This window comes from Miniopterus natalensis, chromosome X, assembly GCF_054644295.1.
Source record: "Miniopterus natalensis isolate mMinNat1 chromosome X, mMinNat1.hap1, whole genome shotgun sequence".
Lineage (NCBI taxonomy): Eukaryota > Metazoa > Chordata > Mammalia > Chiroptera > Miniopteridae > Miniopterus > Miniopterus natalensis.
In genome coordinates, this window is record NC_142103.1 from 83,381,760 (window position 1) to 83,409,024 (window position 27,265).

The 27,265-nt window shown below is 35.7% G+C and overlaps 1 protein-coding gene across 1 annotated transcript in view; it reads right to left on the reverse strand.

Moving 5' to 3' along the window:
* SYTL5 (synaptotagmin like 5) overlaps nt 1–27,265 on the reverse strand; it is a 209,792-nt gene that overhangs the window by 54,676 nt on the left and 127,851 nt on the right. The window contains exons 3-6 of the mRNA XM_087829354.1: nt 25,145–25,354; nt 8,867–8,982; nt 7,349–7,454; nt 4,251–4,388 (exon numbers count right to left, since the gene is read on the reverse strand). Coding sequence (XP_087685480.1) covers nt 4,251–4,388; nt 7,349–7,454; nt 8,867–8,982; nt 25,145–25,354 — 570 coding nt within the window. The remainder of the gene's footprint in view (nt 1–4,250; nt 4,389–7,348; nt 7,455–8,866; nt 8,983–25,144; nt 25,355–27,265) is intronic.

Here is a 27,265-nt window from a genome sequence, read left to right on the forward strand (position 1 = left end):
CATTTTGGTCCTGTCCAAACAGACCCATCCCCAACAGAGGAAACCACAAGCTGTGGAGTGTGAAAAGCTTCAAACAGGGTACTCAAGGCCAGTCACAAAGAGTGTCTGACATTGGCCTGCACCAGAGACCATCCAAAAGACTGGGGGTCCTAGCAGATCTACCGAATACATAGGAACAAGCCCAAACAGGCAGCCAAAATGAAGAAACAATAAAACAAGTCCCAAATGAAAGGACAAATTAATTTTCCAGAAGAACTAAATGAAATGGAGATAAGCAATGTATCAGATATAGAGTCCAGAATACTGATTGTAAGGATGCTCAACAGCATGAGAAAAGAAATGGAAATTATGAAGGGAATTAAGAATATCATAGTAGAAATAAAATGGAAAAAAAAATTAAAAGGAATAAATAGCAGATTAATGGAAGCTGAGGATTGGATCAGCAAATTAGAAGACAGGGTAGAAAAAAATCACTCAATCAGAGAACCAAAAAGAAAAAAAATTTTAAAAACAGGAGGACATCATGGAATGTAACAATATTCACATCATAGGAGTGCCAGAAGAGGTAGAAGGTAAGTAAGGGTTACAGAACTTGTTTGAAGAAATAATGGCAGAAAACTTCCCTAACCTGGTCAAGGAAAAAGTCACACAAGTTCAGGAGGCACAAAGAGTCCCAAGCAAGAAGAACCCAAACAGGCCCACACCCAGACACATCATAATTAAAATGCCAAAAATTCAAAGCAAAGAGAGAATCATAAAGGCAGCAAGAGAAAAGCCATCTGTTACCTACAAAGGAGCTCCCATAGGGCAGTCAACTGATTTCTCATCAGAAACTCTACAGTCCAGAAGGGAATGGCATGAAGTATTCAAGGTGATGAAAAGCAAGGATTTGAAACCAAGACTACTCTATCCAGAAAGGCTATCATTTAAAATAGATGGTGAGCCCAGCCGGGCGTGGCTCAGCAGTTGAGCATCAACGTAGGATCCAGGCAATCAGAGTTCGATTCCCGGTCAGGGCACACGCCTGGGTTGTGGGCTCAATCCCCAGTCAGGGGCATGCAGGAGGCAGCTGATCAATGACTCTCTCATCATTGATGTTTCTGTCTCTCTCTCTCCCTCTCCTTTCCTCTCTGAAATCAATAAAGATGTATTTAAAAAAATAAAATTTAAAAAGAACAAAAACCCCCCAAACAAAATAGGTGGTGAAATAGAGATTCCCAGACACACACAAAAAAAAGGCTAAAGGAGTTTATCACCACCAAACCAGCATTGCAAGAAATGTTAAAGGGACTGCTGTAATAAGAAGTAGAAATAGAGAGAAAGAGAAACATAAGCATAAAGAAATAAAATGGCAATAGATATCTATCGATAATAACCTTAAATATAAATGGATTAAATCTCCCAATCAAGAGACATAGGGTAGCTGAATGGATAAGAAAACAAAACCCAAATATATGTCGTTTACAAGAGACTCACCTCAGAACAAAAGACTCACACAGGCTAAAAAAACAAAACAAAAACAAAAAAACTTCTGGAGGATTTTAAAGTAGAGATTGATAGCGAACAATTATAGTAGACTTTAACACCCCACTGACTTTACAGGATAGATCTTTCCAACAAAAAATCAACAAGGAAACAGTGACTCTGAAAGACACTCTAAATCTGATGAATTTAATCAATATTTACAGAACATTTCACCCCAAAGCTGCAGAATATACATTCTCCTCAAGTGCACATGGGACATTCTCAAAAATAGACCACATGTTAGGACACAGAAGAAGTCTCTATAACTTCAAGAAGATTGAAATCATATCAAGCGTCTTCTTGGACATTTGCATCATGGAATACTATGCAGCTGTAAAAAAGAAGGATCCCTTACTCTTTGAGACAGCGTGATGTGACTAGGAGAGTGTTATGTTAAGTGAAATAAGCCAGTCAGAGAAAGGCAACTACCACATGAGGATACGCATATGTGGAATCTAATGAACAAAATAAACTGATGAACAAAATAGATCCAGAGACACAGAAGCATCGAACAGACTGGTGAAACTCAGAGGTAAAGCAGGGGTGGGGAGAGATTAACCTAAGAACCTATATGCATAACCCACGGACACAAACAATAGAGTGATGAAGGCCTGGAGGGGGTGGTGCAGGATGGAGGGGGTCAATGGGGGGAAAAGGGGGACATTTGTAATACTTTCAACGATAAAGATAAATTAAAACATTAAAAAATAAAATAAAATGAATTACAGGGAAGAATGCAATTCTGCTTGCAGAAACTAAGGAGAAAAGAAAGCCTGCCTGTTTTGCTGTTGGCTTTGTACAATTACTAGAGCTTCAAGTAAACAAAGGGAGTTAACAGTTTTAGGTGATGGGAGTTAAGAAAAGATGGGCCACTTCATGCCCCAACTTTCTATGGAACAATTTGGGGATAATGAAACTCAGCTCACTGGGGCAGTCTATTAATGAGTCATCATGTTCTAGGAAAAGGACATTTTGCTCTACTCATCTCCCAAACATCTTTACTGTCTTTCTTAATGGGAAAACATTGTTCCTGGCATGTTTAAGCCAAAGCACCCCTAACTATTATTTTCTGATGATCTGTAAACCATTTCAGGTATTTACAATTTAAAAGATAAAGTCTACTTAGGGACCTCCTTCCAGTTTACAACAAAAACAAGAAACCTCTGGGTCAATACACCCATATTTGGTGAAACATGTCCATATGGCTTTGTAGCTTTATTGTTATTTATACCCAGCAGTAGATAAGACACAAGGATTAAACCCAGGCAGATAGATTCTGTGAGCATGGTCCAAACATTGTGATATTAGAGAGCATGCCCCTTATTCATGTTGAGTAACTGTAAAACAAATTAATTTAAAATGGAACCTAATTTTGTTTGTTGGGCAAGGGGACTTTTTGTTTTTTGAGCAAGGAATTCCATATTTCCTCTTTGTTTATATAATGTCCTTCTTAAATGCTAGCCTGAAATGTAAGTCAAGATGGTTCATCCGTAGAGTCCCTGAGAGGCTGAGCAAAAATAACATCACTAAGCTATGTTTGTCATCTCTAAATAATTTTGATGTCTGAGAGTTAGGAGTTCAACAATCAAAAACAAAATGAGATTTTTATATAAAGTTTTTGTGGGACACAACACGGGGCAACCCAGAAGGAAGTCAAAGGTAACTATTTCAAGGACAAAGGCAACAGTGGCTTAAATTTTATTATAAAGAAAATAACCTATACTTTTGGAAATTTGGAAAATACCGAATATGGTGATGATCTTTTGATAGTGGGTAAATGATTTATTTTATACTTCCATCTGTTTTTCTGTGAAGTTTTATATAAAGTGACACCAGTTTGCAGAAATACTTCAGGGAAAAATGGAGGCATGGAGAGTCATCATGAAAAAAAATAGACCCAACAGTCAAAAGAGTGTTCTCTCTAGAGGATTTGCTGTTCTATATTCTAAAATGAATAACAGGGAGAATGTAATTCTGCTTGAAGAACCTAAGGAGGTTTTACTTCTCGGCTTTGCAGAATTACTGCAGCTGCAAGCAAGCAAAAGGAAGTTAACATTTATAAGAAGCAGAGAAACATGAAGGTAGATCTTTTTCTCATTGTTGCCTTTGAAAATGCACTAATCATAAAATTAGCCTTGACTTGTGCCCCAACAAGATAAAGAAAATCAAGCCTGGTATGAAATGACTATGCACTTGGCTATCCTTTCTATTTCTCTTTACTTTGCTTGACAAGGTGACAGCTCTCTATATTGGAGATTCTCACTTGACCCCACTGATAACAAGTTAGAGGAGGTGGAACTAGAAAGAAGTTGAATTTACGGAAATTCCCTAACGTAGTTCAAATGATGTTAGTAATTTTTTAAAAGCTACAAGGACTGTATATAACACTCAGAACTTTCTTTTTCAGAAGGTTAAACAGAAAAAGATAAATAAATCAATGAAAATAATTTATTTTCCTTGTACATCTCCATTTGAACTGCAGCCCTGAGTCCCAAAACATAAAGTCTCATCCCTGCAGGTAACACAGATGAATTCAATAGCTGTAGTTCCAGAAGAAATATAAGCGCTTTCCATTTCAACTAAAATAATATCCTCCTGGCTTTTCACATTGTTTTAGGGGTTCTCCAAGAGGTAAAACTTCACAGGTACCTAGAAGCACTGTTTGGATGGAAATACATCAACCTTATCCTCAGGCTACACCATTGTCCAATCTGTATGTGTCTTACCTGTCTGAACTGGGGGCTGACTTTAAACGCCGAAAATTTTGGCTATCTAAGTCCACACTGTAGCTCCTCCCACTTTCAGTTTTTGGAGTTATGATGATTTCTCCTCTGGTTGCTGATCTGAACCTGCTAAGAAGAAATCTGAAAGTATATAAATAAATATATTGAAAAGATAAGAAAGAAAGCATTTTAAAACATAATTTTAAGAATACCATTTCTAGTGCTTTCAACAGTAAATGATTCTTCAATAAAGTGGACTTGGGGCTGAGAGGTTGTGGGGAATTTCCATGCCCTTCAGTATAGTATCAAGGGTAGTAGTGGAAGAGGTTATGACATTCTCCCAAGGCCATAACACTTGCTGGTGAGCCAGGCCTCCATCCCTGCTAAGAAAAAGACCACTGACTTTGAGAACTCACCACTACCTGAGCTGAGTCTGTTTGTAGGAGTGCTGAGAATAAAGAGCTTGAATTCACTTTGCTAGAGAGGGGAACTCAGGTGATCCTCTGGGACAAACTGAGGTGGCAGCTTATTAGACTGAAGCTCCATGACAGCAGCAACTCTGACCTTCTTATTTCCTGCCAAATCCCCTGAGCATAGAGTGATACCTGGCAAATACTAGAACCAAACCGATTTTTGTAGAATGAGTGACTAAACCCATGTGGTGGGAACCATTTTTATATCTTCCATGTCATTTCTCCCTGCGGTAATGAAGTTTGAACAATTGAGTGTCTCATATAGGATGAAAATGATCGCATTTCACTAAATTATTTAGAACTTAAGCAAAAATAGCTTTCAGGAAGCAAGATTCAAGTCATGATCCAGGCTACTGAATGCCACAAACAAGGGTTTTCCAAATGTATTTTAATAAAAAAACCAAAGCTACATTATTTTTGTGATGGTGCTAGGAAAGATCAGTTCATTTACTCAACATTCTACAGTTTTCTAGTGGGGGGTGTGCCCAAAGATACTACAACAATCTTTTTTTTTTTTTTTTTAATATATCTTTATTGATTTCAGAGAGAGGAAAGGAGAGGGAGAGAGAGAGATAGAAACATCAATGATGAAAGAGTCATTGATCGGCTGCCTCCTGCACGCCCCTGATTTGGGATCAAGTCCGCAACTTGGGCATGTGCCCTGACCGGGAATCGAACCCCGATCACCTGGATCCTAGGTCGATGCTCAACTGCTGAGTCACACCTGGCTGTGCTAGAACAATCTTAATGGAGCCTGCCAAGTTATCTCTGTTTCAAAGACCACTGGAAGAGTGTCTTGTTAAAGTGTCAGAAGCTTCAATCTAACTGGAAAATTACATTTTTGTTGAAAATAGCTCTTAATACAATGTCAGTCTATGCTGTTCTGAGACCCACCTTGCACATGTCCTCACCTCTGAATTTCTACTTAAGGTTTCTCCTCCACCTTGATCATTCTCCCCCTTTTTAATATCCTGGACCCCAACCATCTTTCAACGTCCTCATCAAGTCCCACTTACAAATTGATGTCTTTCCTGATGGCCCCTGTGCCCTCCAGACATTAATTACCTAAGCCACTTATTTCATATTTACTTAATTACTTACTGCTATATGACACCTCTTGTAGTTAATCAACACCTTGTCTTGTTTTAGAAAGGCTTTCAGGCAGCTCGTATTATCATCTTATATATTCCTAAATTTCTTCTATATGTATTAAATTTTCAGGTATGTACATTTTCTCCCCAACCATGTGTTTACATTCCTCAAAGACCGAGAACCATCAGATCCCAATTTTGAGTTCCAGCAGGGCTCAGTCCAGTGCTATGACTATTTTTTTAACAATTCAGGCTGTATATAAGTCATTGTGCTGGAGAGCTACTTATTTTCTCCAGGCTCCAAGTCCAGCATTCTGCTGTGGCCTATGCCGTGATGCTTAAACTTGGATCTGCAAACTACAGCTCCTAGAAGCACCCGTGAGCTCTGAGCTACTTATTCAATCAAGCCATTGATTGTTTTTGATGATCCAGGCACGATGCTGTGGCACAAAAGCAAAAAAGCAACAGGGCCCAGCACTAAGGGAACTTAAATTAAGTGTGTTGTGGGAGGGGTGTCAGAGTGCAAAGTAAGGAGTGATGCACAGGCACAAGGCATTGTGAGAGTCCTGAAGAGTGAAATGAATGCAACATGGTAGGAAGAATCAATACATCAGATTATGGTCACTCTAAGCTATCTTTTCCATTCATTTCTGCTAATTAATAAAGACATGGTTAGTCATGACTGTTTTAGTTAGAGGACATTTAGGTTTCATTACTACTTGCAGTTCAAGATTCTAAAAAATAAAAATAAAACACAGACTTTCTGTAGAGCCAGATACAGTCTCAAACACTGGTGGTCTCTCACATTGATTTCTGCTGAGAGAATGATGCAGTGCTACCTGGAAAGGACCATAAAGTGATTTGGTGCATATTAGAACTCTCATAGCCTCAACTCAAAACTAACCAACAGCTGCCTGAGAAATGAAGACTGCAAAATGCTGAGAAGCAGCAGTTTGCCTTTTGGTCCTTAGAGCCAGCATTTTGTGGGCCACTTTTCTCCTTGATGAAACCCTCTTGTCCCCTTAAATCTTACTTCCTGATGTGCTTCCTATTCCTATTTTCGGTACCTGACACATATATTTACTTTATGAATTGTTATTGGGGTGGCCAAATGTGACTCCCCCCCCCCATAAAGAAGCCTGCATTTTAAACAGGGGATATAATGTTTTCATCCTATCTATCAGCACTCAGGATGGGGGTAGGGCTGTTGACATTCTACAACAAAGTCAGTCGTCACCTCTCTATAGACAAGACTGGCCAGACATGGAACCTCCTGGGAACCATTTAGTATAAGACTGGATATGTCAAATGCAAGAAAAACTCTTACATATTCAGATCAGAGGGGACCTTTATTCAGTTAAGACTGAAAACTGCATTACCCCAGGAGAATGACAGGAGAATGTAACCTTGGTTGAGTCTCTGACCTTCTCTGGGTCACTGAAGTGACATCAGACTTCAAAAACTAAGGATTTCAGAGGTATCTGAAATAAAGGTAAAAAAAAAAAAAAAAAAAAGCCTTGGGAAGGCCACGTCTTACCCCTTTTTCTTGGGCCCATCATGGCTGGCCTTCTGCCCAGCAGAAGGTGAAGTGTTTGACTTTTCTGAATCCTGGTGGTTTTTCTCTTGGCTTTGTATTTCTTCAGCTTCTCATTAAAAATAACCAGAAGACAAATTTACATACAAAATAGCTAAAAATGAGGACAATTTTCTATTCTTCATTCACTTTCCTACATCAGCACAGGACTAAAAAAAAGCCTATAATAATTGGCAATGATGTTCCCATACTAAAATTCCCAGTCACATAGTTATTTCTAATCAGTTGAGTGTTCCAGAGTTAAATGAGGACTAAGATCAGGACTCATCTGTGGGAGGTTTGCTGAGATAAGCTTTCTAGAAATGACTACAATGGAGGAATAATACATCATCCCTCTACAGATATCTTTAGGGCAGAGGAGCCTGGGTTCATGAGAACTGCAAATCCTTAGAGACTGAATTCAGGATGGGATTCTAGAAATGACACTGATTTCTGAGTACGTAGGCCAGATTTAATGGGAGGGTGAGTACCTATGTATACACCTCGTAACTTAAATACAGTCTATAGTCTGGAAGGTGCTGAGGTTTGAGCAAAGGAAACAGCCATAGCTAACTGCTTAATCCTAACTACTGCATTCTGTCCCTTTGCAGCATCAGACCTGATGTTACCCATGTGAGAAAGCCCTTCCTTGCTAGTGCCACACCCAGAATTGGCACTGAAATCAGTTCCAAGCCTCTCAGCCCTTCCTTCCAGATTTCAACACAAGAGTATTAGTCTCCAGTGTATGAAACATCAGATACCCTATCAACAGGCCAGAAGATGCCTTTAGTACACCACACATGAGAAATATGCTCCTAAACACAAGTTTCACTCAATATTTAACCAATTAAATTATAGCTTGAATGCACAGAATAGCATTCTCGGGGTGGACTGTTATTGGCATTGGTAACAGTATAATTCTTCATTGAGTGAAACTGTCCTGTGCCTTTCAGACCATGGAACATCTCTGACACCTGACTGCTAAATGCCATTAATCCCCATCCTTGCATTTCTAAATGCTCCCCTGGCTTGGGGGAGGGGGCACAATACACAATATTGCCCCTTGATTGAGAACCACTGGATTAGAAAAGGTAACATTTAAAAGAAATTTGAAAAACATTTTGTTGAAAAATCAAGGATTGCTTTCACAATGTGAATCATTTATTTATCTATTTTGTGTTAATTCCTTAAATGTTTAGTAAAATATTGGAAATGTTTTTGGTAAAAGAACAATCTATGATGAAGAAAAATACGTACTTTAACAATCTCAGTGTATCAGATAAATGGAAAATGACTGTGTACTTTTTTCTACTGACTTCCTCTTCCCTTGTATGAATTGCAAATTTAATTTCATGTTTTGAAATCACCTAAGGGACTCAGGAAATTCACCTGTGCTCATTTGCTGGATAATATAGGGAAGTTATTTAGCCAGCCAAAATGAAGATTAAAACAATTTTGAAATCATATAGCTGCTTTAATTACCTGGACTTCTTCTTAAGATGGACTGCCGGACAACATCAGTGCCCAGAACATTGGCTTGCTTGAAACGTTTCGCCTTTTCTTCAAAAAACCATTCACCAGTTACAATCCTTAGCTGCCTACACAGAGCAAAAGGGGAGAACATTGAAATTCAGTTATTTAGCCAAATATATAGCTCTCAAAAATTCCTAATTAAGTAAAAAATAGCCAGTTATTTATTTAGTCCATCTCAATCTCTGGACTATGGTGGTTATTATGACCAGTATTATTTGAATACATTCTATGTACCAGGTACTGGGTAATTGTTCTTCATATTTAATATATTTTTATCCACATAAAAACTCTGTATAAATATTATCATCCCCATTTTACAGATGAGGAAACTGAGACTTAGAACAATAACGTCACATGTCTCATATCACATAGTTGGTAAGTAGGAGAGTTAGGATTCCATCCAAGCAGTCTGACCTATGGCTCAAGTTCTTAACTACTGCATTAGTGGGTAAATAATTTTCAGTGGAAACAATGGGGAACTAGTGAAGGTTTGGAATTACAAAGGGACCATAATAAGACTGTTTTAGAATGATACCTTACTGTTATATGATGACTGGGTTAGAATAAAGAGAGAATGGGACAAAGAGACAGATTGGCCATGGAAGTAGTCCAGGAGAGAGATGACAAGACACACATTAGGGCAATGGCAAGACTAACAAACAGGAGGAGATAAATTAAAAATGTAGATGGTAAAAGGGATTGCCTGAATTTCACAATCAATTGAATGTTGAAGGTAAAAAGAAGGATCTTTGAATAATCAAAGCCATCTTTTAAGCCCAACCTGTAAAAGTTACACAAACCCTTTGCCTTAGTTACACAGGCCTATGTACCAGAACATGGCCCATACCTATCATTGGGAAAATAGTATTCAACCCCAACTATAGTCCCAACACTTCTCTGGGGGGTTGTAATGGAAAATGAGGTTGAAAGATAGAATTGAGTCATATAATGGAAATCTTTGAATGTTATGTTAGGGAGTTGACATGCCATTCTGGAGGCAATGGGGTAATTCCGGCAGTTTTACTAAAGTTCAGGTTGGATCATATAATCTCTGGAACATTATATGGAGAAGGGAGAAACCAGAAGCAGGCAGGCTAATTAGGAAGTTATTGCAATAAACGGGATAGGAAATTATGAAGATGTAAACTAGGGTATCATAGGGCAAGGGGTGAAAAGAAATATGTAAATACTTGGGTCACTGGGGATGAGAATCAGCAAGACTGCTGAAAAATCTGACATGGTGGCTGAAGAAAAACAGTTGAAAGTCAAATAGAGATTTCTAGCCCCAGAATATTATATCCATATGATTCAGTAACTGATTGGACTTAGAAAAACAACAAAGTTTAATCATAGTAGTAGCTAGATGACCTAATGAGAAGCAAAGATTATTGAACTAGTTCCAAAACTGTATAAAATATGCTTATGAAATATGCCAAATCTAAGGGATAGGAACCTTGAGGAGATACTTTTAGAATAGCACAATTACCACCTAGATTTTCAACATAAATAATGATATATAAGTCGATAGAGCACCTGAGATGTATCCAGAAATAATTTAACCCATTCAAGCATAAATAATTTAACCCATTCAAATGCTGGGTGGCCTCAAAGTAATCCCTAAGCCCTTAAAAACAGGAAGAAGAGGAATTCGGATGCTGAGACGCTGTAGAATAAGTCAGAGAGATTTCAAATGTGAAAAAGATTTGACATGTTGAAAGGACTCTGAGATATAGAGATCCACATGAAGGGCCACAGAGGGAAGGCTCTAGGAGCTAAGGATGGCTCTTAGCTAACAGCCAATGAGGAAATGGGAGCCTCATTCCTACAACCACAAAGAATCAAATTCTGCCCACCAAAATGAACTTGAAAGTGGGATTTTCCCAGAGTTTCCTGATAGGAGCTCAGCCAACCCATACCTTGATTTCAACCTTGTGAATCTTGAGTAGAGAATCAAACCGAGTCAACTCAGACTTATGAGCTATCTAATTGTGAGATAATATATTTATGTTGTTTTAAGCTGCTAAACTGTGGCAATTTATTATGGTTGCAAAAGAAAACTAATACACTAATAAAACACAGAAATACACATATTTTAATATTCAGTTTGGGAAATGACTTGCATAGATTGTAAGAAGATAACTGGAAAATTCAGTAAAGCAAAAAGACAGAGGTAGGAAAACTGTGGCCTGTGGACCAAATTCACTCAACTACCTGTTTTGTATGGCATACAAGATAGGGATGTTTGTTTAAGCTTTTAAATGGTTGGGGGAAAATCAAAAGAACTTTCCATGACATGTGAAAATTATATGAATTATATTCAAAATTCATTGTTCCTAAATAGTTTTATTTGAACATAGCAATGCTCTTTTTTTCTGTATTTTCTCTGGCTGTTTTTCTGCTACAACTGCAAAGCTGAGTGTATCGCACAGGACACATGGCCACAAAGTCTAAAATATTTCCTCTCTGGCATTTTTTTTTAATTGCCAACCTCTGTAATAGCAAAAAGAATTTACACAAAAAGAAAAAAGAACAAGAGGAATAATATAGACCAGTGGTTGAAAAAACCCGTATGGTGGCATGCCAAAATCTCTCTCTTTTTTTTTTTTTGTATGTTCTTGGGATATGAAGTGAGGTGGATAGCACACTGAGAGCAATTTCACTTGTGATGGGGGGGGGGGAGGACATATTCAGTCTACATGCCCCAGGAAATGGGTCTCCATATTATCTTTACCATATACACCCAGAGCTGCCAACACTGACACAGATAAGATCTTCCCAGAATTGTTAGTCATTACCTTTTGCTATTGTAAGAACTAGCTATAATCCTTTATTTGCTCAACTCAGATATGCACCTGAGTCATTTGTCACTTCAGAGCTCTATGACATCAGAACAATCTATTGAAATTATGCCTTTACCATCTTCTCAGGTCAAGGAAGTAGATGAATGGCTTAATAGGAAAATGAGAAACAAATACCTAGTGAGTGTATACCATGTACGAAGTAAAGTGCTAGGCAATTTATATATGATATATCTAATCCTCACTATATGCCATAGGTAGCTATTATTATTCTCAATTTGCAGATGAGGAAATCAAAACTCACGTGAATCTGCCCAAAGCTATAAAGGTATCATGGCAGAAACAGAATTTAGAGTGAAAGCCCATACACTTTACATCTGATAAAATTCTCAGATGAGAATTTATACTTGTCAGCTATATCAAGGCTATGAGTAATGAGGAAAAACTACAGAAGCCAAGGAACAATGTGCAACATTTCATATAATAGGCTGTAATAGTGTTTGTGTGTGTGTTAGGGGTAGAGTATAGAAATAAAGGAGGGGTGAAAGAGGAAAGAAAATAAGCATGACGTCCAATGTAAAATTTAAATTCTTCTCTGCCACAGCAATCTGACATTTGAAAAAATACAAGGCTTGGGATAGATATTGTGTTTTCTCTAGGTCATACTCTGAAAAATGAGTTTTACTAAAATTAAGTGAGTTACACTCATTATTTGTGATTAATGATTACCGAGTATTCAAAATTTTCTAGGTGATAATTTTCTTTAACATTAAAGTCCTGGGACTTCAAGCTCTCACTTGGAAGCTTATTTAAATATAATGTCAAGTTAAGTTATCCTTAGATTTATAGGGGGAAATACCCTTTGCTCTGCAATTTCATTCGTAGGTGCACTCTCTACAGGTGTCTTCTCAAATATTTTTGGCAGAGGTCACAGTAAGAAACACATTTTATATCACAATTCAGAAAATAAACACACAGAGACATATATTTACATATGTTTTTACATGAATTTACATTTATATGTGTATATACAGGTTGGGAGAAAAAGGTTTACAGTTGTGAGTATGTGAAACAGAGTTTATTTTTGTAATATTATTAATTAATTGTTGTATTATTTTCCATATGAACAACTGTAACCTATTTTGCCCCACCCTTTGTACTATATTTATTATTACACTTATACACACATATATATGTATATGTATACTGACATTTTCTAATGTACTTCATTTTTTAAAAATGAAAAACCTACTAATTGTTCATGACCCACAGTTTGAAAAATCCCACTGAAACAAAATAAAGGTCCATCAACATGAAAATCAATACATTATAAGATGATACCATAGTGAAAATGAATGTAATCGTTTTAACATAAACATGGATAGATTTCACAAAAATATGTTGAGCTAAGAAAATTAGAAAGAATACATACAGTATGATTTCCATTTCTATTGCACTCAAAAATGAAAAAGCTAGAAAATATATTACTTAGGGACACACACATCCAAGTGCAGTAAAACCATAAAGTAAAGCAAAGGAATAAAAATGCCAAACAAGAATATTCTCTTTCTTAAACTGTGTGGTAAATACACAAGTATTTTTTTTTATTATTGTTTAAACCATTCATACACTGATGAGTGTCTTATATGTATGATATTTTCACATTAAAAAATCTAGTCTATGTAGGTATTAAGATGCCATGCCAAAGTGAACAAAACATTCTAAAAGGGGGGAGGGCTCTTGTATGTAATTAACAAGTGGTTAAAAATAACATGCTTATTGTTATTTATAATAAATAATAAAAAATAATAACACTCAAAACAGCTCCTTATCATGCCCTAAATCTCTGGGTCAATGTGGGATATTTTGCCCCTGTAGCTAGATTATAAAAAATTGCTAAAGTGGGGATTATTTTGAGATGGTTATGTGGCAACTGTCAATACCTTTCAGACCAAAGATCACCAGGAAGCCACCTCTGGTTCAACAAGTTGAAATCTTTGTTCATTGCAGTGAAGAAAATCACATGCCATGAGAACCATGGGGCATCTCAGGAAGAGGATATTTGAAAAGATATAATATAGGATTTGGGTTTATGTTAAGTAATTTTGGGACAATTCAAAGAAACAGGAATCCGCTCTAGATTAAGTGATGTCAGGAAGCAGGGACAATGGTATGATTGGCATCTTAATAAGTTTTATCTAGAAGGAGGGATGACTAGAACAAGGCTAAAGCTATAATTGGTAAGAAAGTAGCATGTCATTCACATTAGGCAAGAAAGGGGGATTTAGGTATGTTGTAGTTTAGACAATATTAAGAAGCGTTCTTAGTTTGTCTCACTTCATCATGGGCGCAGAATGATCTTGTGAGATGCTTGTGTTCTGAGATTATGTCCAACAGGGGAACACCATCGCCTACATCTGAGTGCCAGTTCAGCTCCTAACAACATCAAGGCTTACACGTAAGTGTCAGACTGATAACATTGTAATTAGTTCATTATTAATAATAGGAAAAGAGCAAACAGAAAGCCATACATTATAGGCATTACCATGTGGGCAGCTTCACTAGGAAGCTGCAATTTCACACTCCCCAGGGAACCACAGGGCCATTCCCTCCAGGTCACTGGGGGAAGGGGTCCAACAAAGGGAGATAAACGCATGTGCAGTGAGTCAGGATGACTAGGGAATATACTTGTCAATCAAACCTGGGAAAAGAAATTGTTGGCTAGAAGAGGTGGGGCCAGTGCAACCCTGTGAAAATTTGGGGATATATAATCCCCTAAACAAAGGAGTTCACTCTCTTGGCTCTCTTGCATTCACCAGCATTTCCTCCATAGCCATGTGGCCCTGTGAACCCCACATAAAATGGACTGATGGACTGCGACTGGAAATGCAAACTAAGGTAGCCTGATGGTGGACTGGACATTGTTCCAACATAGAGCAAAATTTCTGGACACTGGCTTTGATTCTAGCTCTACTGAAGCCACAGATACTCTTCTTCCTTGGGGAGCTGAAGGAAAATGGGACCTTGGAAACTCAGAAATTTGATTCTACAAGACCACTTTCCAGATGTCTTTATTATTTTCATAATAAAGAACTATATATTCGCCCCTGCACCTCTCTGTGTATGTCCCAACCATTGGTACTATCTTCTTTCAAGTTTACTGACAGATTCATATTTCATCTATTTGTTATATTTCATGTATTTCAGCTATATTTCATCTATTTCAGTAATCATTACCAATTCATCAAAAACAACATCAATTTCCTCCTCCTTTAAAAAGAGACTCTCAGAAGGACATAGAGCAGCATGAAAGCTCACAACATGGCATGAATATAAGATCAATTCATAAATACCGTACCAGAAGTGTTTTATTTTTTTGGTTCCTTGTCATGTAGCTTTCATCTTCAAGGTCTTTCTGAGTTCAACTGGGGTTCTAATTAGGAAAAATGATCATTATGACTGTCTTTGTGTTGAATGGCAACTACCTCAGCTAACATAATCATGTGGAATTTTGTAGGTCTCATTAATACAGCAAATTGAACAAACTGGCTGTGTCAGGTTCCCTTTCACTCTGTTTCTATCGAATTAGCTTTAAAACTGGACCTACAGCAACCACCTTGTTAGAATCAGAAGGGGTTGGAGAAAATGTCAATGGCTGCTCAGCCCATTGCAACAACTAACTTCCCTCCATCAATCCTTGCTCTAATCTTTTCAGTGACACAGCAATAAAATCTCCTTACTTTTACCCAATCCAAGGTAAACGGCAATAAAGGTTGTGCTTCTGACTGATTAGAGAATGAATCACCTTCTGACTCATCTCATCTCTTAGAGAACAGGGTGGAAATTTCAATTTTATGGTCTATTAAACATGGAGACAGCCCAGTGACACTGCAGCAGTCTCTCACAACAAACAAAGGGTGTTTGCTGCCAATAAAATATCATTCACACTTCCTTTCAAAAACTACTCCATGAATAGCAAACAAAAGACCTCCAATACTGACAGATTAAGTCTCTGAGATCACACAGATTATTAGCTGGAATATTGGAGAAGTAATGGGCCCTGTTTTCAGCTTTAAAAATGAAGAGGGATTTTGATATGTCAAATTAAATACTCATTTCCAGCTGTTACAGAAAGGTATAACTATAAGTTGTTGTTGTCACAGAGGTATAAGAGTCATACATTGAAAGCTCTGTTTCTTCTTTAGGACATTTTAATACATGAAGATAATTTACTCTACTGATGAGACAATAATGTAATAAACTCACTTTCCTCCTTGGATTGTGAAAACACTGAAGGTAGTCCATTTTCTATACATCTTTCTATCCTTATCCCCTAGCATACCAACAGGTCATCAATAAATGTTGCAAAAGGGATGGATTGAGGGTAGATGGATGAATCAATTAGGTAGGTGGATGTTTGGGTTTATTAAGTTATTGTTTGACTAAAAAAAAAAGAAGTACATGTGATTCAGATGTTTTAGATTAATATATTAACATGTCCTAATGAACACAAAGAACTTTCAATTTGGTATAATTTATTCTTACACCCTGCAGACAACTTGTCTTTTAGTTATATCTTTCTGTGACAGCTGGAAATTTACACTGTTCGGAGGAAAAATTTTTTTGGCATGGCTCATAGGTGTGCTTTTTAACCCCATGAACCTGACAGTAAAAAACCACACTTGTTCCATAACTTGCTTAAGCCTAAAATGCTTTAAGTAAAACCTACCACCTCTTAATTTGAACATTAACTAATTTACTTATTCACCCATCCATTTAATCATTTAATAAATATTAATTGAGTACTTACTATAGGCATTATTTTAGGCACTAGAATTACACCAGTGAACATTATAGACAAAACTTACATTCTAGCAGAAGAAGAAAGATAATAAACAAAACAAGATAAATGAACTATATAGCATATAAGTATTAAAGGAAAAAAACACAGGAAGTGGTTATACAGGAGAGGGCAAAAGTAAGTTTACAGTTGAAAGTATGTGAAACAGAGTTTATTCTTGTATTATTATTAATTGTTATATTATTTATTTGTATTACAACCACAAATCTACTTTTTCCACCCCTGTATTAGTTAAGGTAGGCTAATTCTGTAACAACCAAGCTCTAAATTTCATTGACTTAACACATTAAAAGCTTATTTCTCAATATAAACTGATGTGGATCTGACAATATTTAGGGGAAAATTTGTGTGAATTAGACCTGCAGTTACCATCCATATTGACTAGCGGATGAGTTGATGGCAAAACTTTCAATTAACATTGTGTGAATACATAAGCCCCTTGGGTCTCATATTGAAAAGTATGCTTCAGTAATTGCAAGTGGCATTTAGAAGTTAAAGACAAAATTCTCCTCCCCATACAGAAGCTTGAGGCAACTACTGATTAATTGAAATGCTCATGAGTCATAGTTTAAGTTACTGTTGTCTGAGCAAATAAGGGTCCAGGATGCAGAAAAAAAAAGGTTAACTGTAATGGAATAAAAATGGAAATGATTAAATACCAGGTATCAAATAAAATAATATTGTATAAGAATTTGAAAAATGTTGTTGAGAAATTTCTTTTTTAAGTTCTCAGATTCTGCAATTGGAAGGTCAGTCATTTGTTAAAATTCTGTTCCCTTTTTCATTGCCCTGAAATAGCAAACTTCACCTTGGCAGAGTCTGATAGGAAAAGAGCCAGGTGGAGAAACAAATGAAGAAACTTATTTATGCCAATTCTACTACCACACATTTTAACCTCTCATAATTTTTATTTCCACCAACTATAAAATATAAAATCAATTACTGCTAATACCTAACAGGTATATTTTAAGACCTTGGAGGATTATTACCTAGGAGTAAGTGATCCAAAAATAGATCAGCTTTCACAGGGGCTGATGATCCAGTTTTGAAATTAGCTCAATCCTTGATTTGATAAAGGTAATGTTGAGTATCTAGTGGCCTTATCCTATTTCCCCACTAGAAGAAAAATGTATATTCTCAATTGATACATATTGTTACAAATAATCTCACTATGCTTTACAATTCTTCAATTGTACAATATTTGAATTTGTTTACCAATAAAAATTATCAGGTTTATTACAACACAATATATGACCAAAACCAAGAGAGACAACAAACAATAGAATCAGTCTCATAGGGGACTTAATAATGGAGCTATAATTCATAGACATTAATATAATTACAAATAATTTCTTCAAGAAATAAGAGCTAGGTTAGCAGAGAGTTAGAAAACATAGCAAAAGCAAAATGAAAATTCTAAAATTGAAAAACACAACTGAATTTATGAAATAAAAGGATGGCTTTAACAGCAGATTAGACATGGCCAAAGAAAAGATTATTGAATTGAAAAACAAATCAGAACAAAATATGAAATAAATTCAGAAATTAAAAGAATAGGAACTATGGAAAGGAGCATAAGAGCTACATAAAAGATGTTGAATATAACTAAGATACTTATTTAGAGGACTTGGAGTAGAGGAAAGAGAAGATGGGGGAAAGCAATACATGATAAGATATTATCTGAGAAATTTTCAAATATGGCAAAAGACATCAATAGGTGCAGATTTAAGACACTCTAGAAAACCCAAGATAAATACAATGAAAATCAGACCCAGCCATGCTACAGTAACTGTTGAAAATCTGACAGGAAAGAGGAAAATATTAAAAGTAGCTAAAGAAAAGTATCATTATCTTCGAAGGAATAACAGTATGCATATTGACATCTTATTTATTAACAGAAACATTGGAAACCAGAAGCCAATAGAATGAACAACTTCAAATTACTAAAAGTTAATAACTTCTTGCCTAGAGTTCAATAACTGGCAAATACATGTTTGAAATTAAAAGTGAAATAAAGCCACACTAAGAAAAAGAAAAATTGAGAATATTCATAACTAGCAGAACTACACTGAAGGAAATACTAAAGGCTATACTTTAGATAAAAGAAAAATTATCTCAGATAGAAAGATAGAGATGTAGTAATAAAAAGTAGGAAGCAATGGAAAGGGTAACTATGTAGTAAATTTAAGTGAATATTGACTATAAAATAACAATAATATCTTGTGGGATTAACTATGTTATAGACTGAATGTTTGTATCCCTCACATAATTCATATGTTGAAATGTAATACACAATCTGATGGTGTTTAGAGGTTGAGCTTTTGGGAAGTGATTGCTACCCTTATAAAGGAGACCCTAGAGAGCTTCCTTGTCCCTTCCAGTATGTGAGGACACAAGAAGACAGCTAGCTATCTACGATCCAAAAAGCAGGCCCTCACCAGACAACAAATCTTCCAGAACCTTGATCTTGGACTTCTGTCTCCAGAATTGAGAGAAATAAATTTCTGTTGATTTTAAGGCACCCAGTCTATAGTATTCTAATTGCCTGAATAATCTAAAACAAAGTGTATGTGTACAAATAAATACATATGTCTATATATGTGTATAGTTATAGAAAAATATACATATATTTAAAATATAAAAAATAGCACTAGGAGGGGAGTAAAGGAAGTTAAAGGATTTTAAAGTCTTGGTATTGTCTTGGAAGTGCAAACAGTACTAATTTATATTATATTTTAATAAATCAAGAATATATATTGTAATCTCTAGAGTAATCATTAGATGAGCAATAAAAATATATAAATAATAGAGGAGAAAAATTAAAAATTACTTAGACAACCTAAATGAAGGGAAATAAGTAGAGAAAAAACAGACTAGATGGAACAAAGAGAAAGTGAGTATGTAAGAGGTAGACTTTAAGTAAAATATGTGAGTAATTTTATTACTACAAATGGAATATATATTCTAATTAAATGACAATTGTTTGACAGGATTTAAAATACACACACACAATTATATACTGCTTATAAGAGACACACCTTAAATATAAAGAAACAAAAAGGTTAAAAGTAAAAGTGTAACAGAGGATTTACCAAGTATATACATACCAAAAGAAAACTGTTGTAGCCATACTAATTAAAACAAAGTAAACTTTAAGGAAAAAAGTCAAAACTAGAGTTAAAGAGACACTTGTCATAATTATGAAGGTTTCTGTACACCCATAAAAACTCACAATCCTGAATATTTAAGCACTCAAGACTATACCTTCAACATATATAAAACAAATATCAGAATTAAAAGGATAAATAAAAAATCCACAATAATTATTGAGAAATGTTAGTATATATCTCTCCTAATAGCAGATAGAATATGTAAATAAAATATCGGTAAAGATTTAGAAGATTTAGACAACAATACTAACAAATATTTAACAGATGCATCTAGAACACTCAAATCAACAACTGCAGAATGCATTTTCTTTCAAGGATATAAGAAACATTTAACAAAATCAACCATTTGCAGGGCAGAATTTCAAAGACTGAAATTATACAAAATATTCTCTCTTACTACAGTAGAATTAAGCTGGAATTCAATATCAAAAACAGATACAGAAATACCCCATGAAATCAGAAATTAAGGAAGACAATTGTCAATAACTCATGTTCAAAGAAAAAGATCACAATAGAAATTAGAAAATAGAATTAAATGCATCTAAAAATTTATATAAAAATGTGTGGCATGCAGCCAAACAGTGAAAATAAGGTAATTCAACCCTTAAATACATATTTCAGAAAAGAACAAAAGCTGAAAAACTAAGTACCTAAGCACCTGTATAAAAAAATGATAATGAGTCCTAGCTGTTTTGGCTCAGTGTTTAGAGCACTGGCCCTCAGAAGGGTCCCGGGCTCGATTCCGGCCAAGGGCACATGCCTCGGTTGCAGGCTCCCTCCCTGGCCCAGTAAGGGCATGTGTGGGAGGCAACCAATCAATGTGCCTCTCTTAAATCAATGTTTTTTTTCCTCTCTCTCTCTCTTCCTTCCACTCTCTCTGAAAAGCAATGGGGGAAAAATATCCTCAGGTGAGGATTAAAAAAAAATTTTTTAAATTGACAATGAAAAATAAATTAAATCCAAAAATGGTAAAAGGAAAGAAAGGAATAAAGAACAAGGCAGAATTCAATAATACTGAAAACAAATATGCAATGTGGCAATAAAAATAAAAATACATGTGTTAGAAAAGAAACAAAACATTTCATAGATGACATGATTGTGTATAAAGAAAATCTGAAAAGTTTCTCAAACTGTTATAATTAATAAGTGGATTTAACAAGATTACTGTATACAAGGTCAAACTACCCAAGTCAATTACATTTCTACAATTGCATATCAAAAGCAAACAATTAGAAAATAAAAATTTAAAAAGGACACTATCTATAATAAAAATTAAATACTTGATATAAATCTAATAATGTGTAAGTCCTGTACTAGAAAACTATAAAATATTATTGAGAGAAATTAAAGAAGACTTAAATAAATGGAGTGGTACGTAGTGTTTGTGGATTGAGACTAAATATTGAAAGGTGTCAGTTCTCCTGTGAAATTATCTATTGATCTAATGCAATCCTGATAAAAATGCCAGGAATGTTTGTTTGTGGAAATTGTTAAGGTGATTTTAAGACTTATATGAAAACACCAAGGGCCAAAAATAGCTGGGGCATTTTGAATAAAAATAAAGTGGCAGGTCTACTGGATATAAAATTTTATTATAAAGCTAAAATAATTAAAATAATGTGGCATTGGCACGATGTTAGAAACATAATGGAGTGGTCAGGAATGACACTTGATTTTTTAAAATTACACTATAGAGCAGTGAATAAATGATGGCCTTTTCAATTAATGTTGGGTCAAGTGAATACCCACATTAAAATGTGACAATCCCTAAATATAGCTCACAAAAATTAATTCCATGTACACTGTAAGTCTAAAAGTAAAAGGTAAAATGATAATTACAGAAGATTACGTAGGAGAATATTTTCATAATGTAGGAGTTAGGGAAAGTTTTCTTTATCAAGATACAGAATAAATTCCACTAATTATACAAGAACAGATGAACAAATTGAGTTACTGAAAATTAGAGATTTCTGCTCATCAAATGGCACAATTAAGCAAATGAAAAAACAAGTCAAAAGGTGGGAGAAGCTTGTATGCAGTATATATGACTAATTCCTTCCAATCAGTCAGTAAAAACAGAAAACCCAATAGAAAAAATAAGAAAGAGACTTGAACTAGCTCTTCACAAAAAGGGTGTTCAATACACTGTTCTCATTTTCATTAGTAATAAAGAAAATGCAAATTAAATCCACTCCAATCTCAGCAAAATTGCAAAAAATAAAAAACACACAGTGATGGTAAAAATGTAAAGTAACTATGACTCTCATGCATTGATAATAAGAGGGTAAAGTGGCACAACCTCTTTGGAAAACTGTTTTGCATCATTTACTGAAACTGAACAAATGCATATTCTATGACCCAGGAATTTTATTCCTATGTATAGATCCAATAGAAATACATACACATGCTCACTAAGACACATGCACAAAAAAATAAAATAACATTATTTGTAAGAGGTGAAAACTGAAAACATCCCAATATCCATTAATGATAGAATGGTATATAAATGCTTATATATTTATAAAATGTAATATCATAACATAAAACAGGGAAAATGAATAGACTGTTGTATACAGCAAAAATGTATTAGTCTCACAAATATAATGTTAACCAAAATAAGTTATACACACATACACAGTGTATAATTTGATTTATATCAAGTACAGACAGTCCTCCACTTACAATGTTTTTACTTGTGATTTTTCAACTTTACAATGGTGCAAAGGACATACATGTAATAAATTACATGAAATATTAAACACTATATTATAAAATGGGCTTTGTGTTAGATGATTTTGCCCAACTGTAAGCTAATGTAAGTGTTCTGAGCACGTTTAAGGTAGGCTAGACTAAGCTATAATGTTCGGTAGGTTAGGTGTATTACATTCATTTTCAACTTATGATATTTTCAACTTCCAATAGGTTTATCCAGATGTAGCCCTATCATAAGTCGAGGAGCAGTTGTATAAAAAAAAAATCAAATATAATCTATGGTGTTAGCAGGATAGTGATTATAGTTGGGGACTAAGAAGGGAGCAGTGATTGGGAGGAGGAATGAGAAAGGCTTCTGGGGTGTTAGGGATGTTTTATTTCTTCACTTGAGGGATAGTGACACAGATATTGTGATAATTCACCAAGCTGTACATCAGTGCTTCTCAACCAGGGGCAACTTTTGCTCCTCAGGGGATATGTCTGGAGGAATTTTTCATTGTCACAACTGTAAAGGGGGAAGAGTGCTACTGGAATCTACCAGGGAGAGGCCAGGGATGCTGCTAAACATCCTATAGTGCACAGGACATTCCCTCTCTCCCCAGCAAAGAATCATCTCTCCCAAAATATCAGTAATGCTGAAAAGGAGAAACTTGTTCATTTACTTGTCCCCTTTTGTGTATGTGAGTTAAGTCTAGTAAAAAAAAAAAAAAAAGGCCATGTGCATGTGTATCCATAAAAATAAAAAAAACAAGTATACTACTCTCCACGTTTTCCTATGACTACTTCTTTGCTTCTTGTTAATTTGATTTGTGGTTACCAAAAACTGAGGCACCAACACTCCTGGAAAATTGTATGAAAGCAAGATTAAAATTGAGGACAGTCTGCCAATTTATTTATTATTTTCTCTGTCATTTATTATTTGACTGTATTGTAGTAAGAGCCTTTATTTTCAACTCTGATGTGCTAAATTAAGGAAATCAGAATTGGGGAAACCCATTACTTCACACTGAGACAAACTTTCTATGGAGTGTCCAGGGTCTAAAACAGTGACTTTTGCGTTACTTACTTGAGTCACAGATATATCATATTACTTTTAAGTAGAAAGAAAAGTGCATTAATGATACTTTTTCTATACAGGTATATAGAGAAATATCCAAAGTAAATACTTTGAGTTCATGGGAAAAATAAGAAGATATCCAGTATTATTTGTGCATCCTGATTTGCAGATGACCAAACTCAGTTTAGAAAAAGAATACAAAACGTTGACAAAGACTATGTTGCAACCCATATGTCAACGATTCTGAAATCAGTGTTTACTCTCCCCGATATGTAAAGGATGTTTGCTAATTAGGGGAAGGAAGTACTAAAAGGAATTTATTTATGTGGGACAAAGTATTAAAGATGGTTACTTAAGTATATTAATGTGTCCAAAGAAAGTAATAAAATAACTTAAATGGTTCATTTCTTCAGAAATGCTTATCTCAATCCAGAGTTAGGAATATAGCATGAATTGCTCAATTCAAGATCACCTTTATGAAAAAGTACAGGAAAAATAACATAGATTAAATAATGCAATCACTGAATATAAGAATCCTCAATAGAACACGCTAGCCCTTATTCAGAGAAGTGGGAAATGGAAAGTTACTCACTCTTACTACTTAACTATTTACTTGCCTCCTAACTTAACCTATTAATAAGTGTAAGCGAATGTGTTACTGAGAGGAAAAGATAAACTTAAACAAATTAAATCAACCCTGAAATGATTTCAGCACCCCCCCTCCCACCTCAGCCACAGGAAATAGATCAACAAAAAGTTGCCTTGAGATGAGATTATTAGGCACCTCCCAGAAAAGCAGAGATGAGGGGACTTTGGGAGGGAGAAAATATACCAGTTGATCCAGGAGAGACGTCTCAAAAGGACGGAGTTTGGTAGGATCCAGTAGTAGAGAACACATCAGGCTTAGACTCCAGTTTAACTGAACTTAGAAAACAATGATTCTTGACTTGCACTCAGGTTAGAATAGTGAAACCTATGACTACTGTACTCCAATAGGCTAAACACAGAGGTACATGAAAAGGTTCTCTCCCTTCGCCCTTTCTCAACAACTAGGTTGGCAAAAATTCAGGAGTTACTCCAGTTTTGTCCCTCAGCTGATGTGGGCAGAGTAGCCTGAATATTTCATATTTATCTTACCAGTTACCGTAAATGTCTCAGTGCCTCGGAGTAATTATCTTTACCTTCTGAGAAGCCATATAGAGCCAAGTGGGGCTCTAAAAGATCCTCCGTTGTTTTCAAATGCAGAAAGAGACCTCATTCTGTCAGGCTTCTAATTTTACTATACATTATAGTGTAAAAAATAAAAATGCTGTTCTCTCTGACTCAGTATCTGTCTCTGTTTCTCTATTCCTCTCTCTCTCATTCTCTCTCTCTCTCTCTCTCTCTCTCTCTCTCTCTCTCTCACACACACACACACACACACACACACACACACACACACACACACACACACACACACACACACACACCCCAGAGTCCAGCCAAGGCCTTGCTGAGCCTGTGATTGGGCTATACTTTTAATCCCACATTCTATCCGTAAATTTTAAATACTCTTTTCCCTTCTTGCTTTCCCCACTCCATCCCTTCAGTCATCAAATCTGGCTTTCTAAGCAAAATCAAGAAACTCACGCGATTTTGGCACAGACAGTGCACTTCCAGCTGCCATCAAGGCCCGAGACCCGACACTCGCTGCAGACTCTCAGTGAGCAGGCCTGACATGGGTTTCCCCGGTCAAATATTAAACCCAGGTTTCTCTGACAGTGAACACAGACTCTGCTGGTCTCTTGTTGAGTCTTCCCACTTCTACGTTTTGCTTCTAAGAGTTCGTTTTTCAGCTTCCTGGAAGGAGAGGGGGAAAAATTCACTTAACAAACAAGTAGAAGAGCTGAGCTATCTTTATTTAAGGGATATTTTCATTTGGAAAACCATTTAAAAGAACCTAGGAGCCAGAGTCAAACACTTTCAGAAAACACAATTTATTCCTCCAGCATCAACAATTTTTTGACATCAGTAGTTGAAAAACATGTTTGTGTTTTACATTTTAATTTTGACATCCTTCATGAGCACTACTATTTTGCTGTTAGTATTTATTCACATTCAACTCTAACTTCTCCAAGATCTTTGACACCATAACATTTGAGAACAACCCAGCCTAGAGGCATGCACAATATCATGTTCTTTACTTGCCTAGATATACTACCTGAAACAAGAGTATGAAATCAAACTTGACAACATGGGATATTTCCTTAGATAATCTGATGAAGAGTTTGCTACAAAAACACTGCCTGTCATTTCAGATCTAAAATCTTCTTCTTACCATTTGAGGGTTTTCAAAGATTTCCCATGACCTATATATAGCCTTTGTTGTGAGACATACCAATGTGTGAATCCAGGTTCCATCATGAATTAGCTGTCCAACCTCAGACAATGATTTACCCACTCAACCTGAGGCTCTCCATTTCTAAAATGGGGGTAATAATATTCTTATTATATTATTTTCTGTTTTTAAGATTAAATGACATAATATAGGTAAAGTTGCCAACATGATTTCTGGCACATAGGTACTAAATAAATGCTATTGCCATGTCCTTCCTTTTACTACCTGACATGTGTATTTATATATAGTTTAGAAAATAACTATTCAAAGTGTGGTTCTTGTTTTGGGAGTGTCAGTATCATCTGGGGGCTTGTTAGAAATGCAGAATCTCAGGCTCCACCTCATAACTACTAGATCAGATTCTGCATTTCACAAAATCTCCAAGTGATTAAAGTTTCAGAAGCACAGCTTTGGAATATTTGTTCTCAAATTTGGCTAGGCAGTGGAGTCACCTCGGAAGACTTTTTAAAATTATACCAATTCCTGAGCCTTACCCCCACTCTCATATAACTGGTCTGGGATGTGGCCTATGCAATGATATTTTTTAAAGCTTCCCTATTTATTCTATATATTGCCAAATTTGATAAACATTAATCTATAAGACAGATTTATTCCACTTAAATGCTTCACAGACATGCCATTCCTTTATGCTATCCATATCCAATCCCTTCTTCAACATAATACTTGTATGTTCTAGAAAAAAAATCCCAGATTCATCCCACACATCTCATTCCATCTCCTTTTATATTTGTGGAACTGTGCTTTGTTATACCCAACAAGACTAGCATCTCCCCAAAGGCAGGAACAATGACTTCAGTTTCTTGTATATACTGCTCAGGACCCAATTCTGTGTGAAATTATAAGGTAATTAAATGTTTAAAACTATTTGTTATCTCTTTAGGACCTTAAAACTAAATTGTGATGAATTATGAGTCTCATGTTAAAGACTGGAGGCAGGATATAAAACCAGAAACCAGGTCTTTTAATTCCTAACCTAATGAGAGTTTCATAAATGAGGAATTATAAAAGTGAAGCGTAAGGTTTCCAAAACCTTTAATTGTCTCATTCATTCATCCAATGAACATTTATTAGGTGCCTATTGTGTACTAGGCATTCTGCTATTCAAAGAGGAAAATAAGTCAAAGAGGACATCTAGTAAGGAGTTCCATTATCCTTCATATTAGTCAAAAAAGGACAAATAATACAAGATGATTCATATGTTGCAATGGGCAGCCATACAGAGCACTCTTAAGCCCTCACTTTTCTCCTATCTAAACAAAAATGACAACCACCTACAACACAGGCTTTCTTAATCCCTGACTTAGAGTTTATAAAGTACCCTTATGTCCTTTTTCCATGAGCAACCGGTTTAT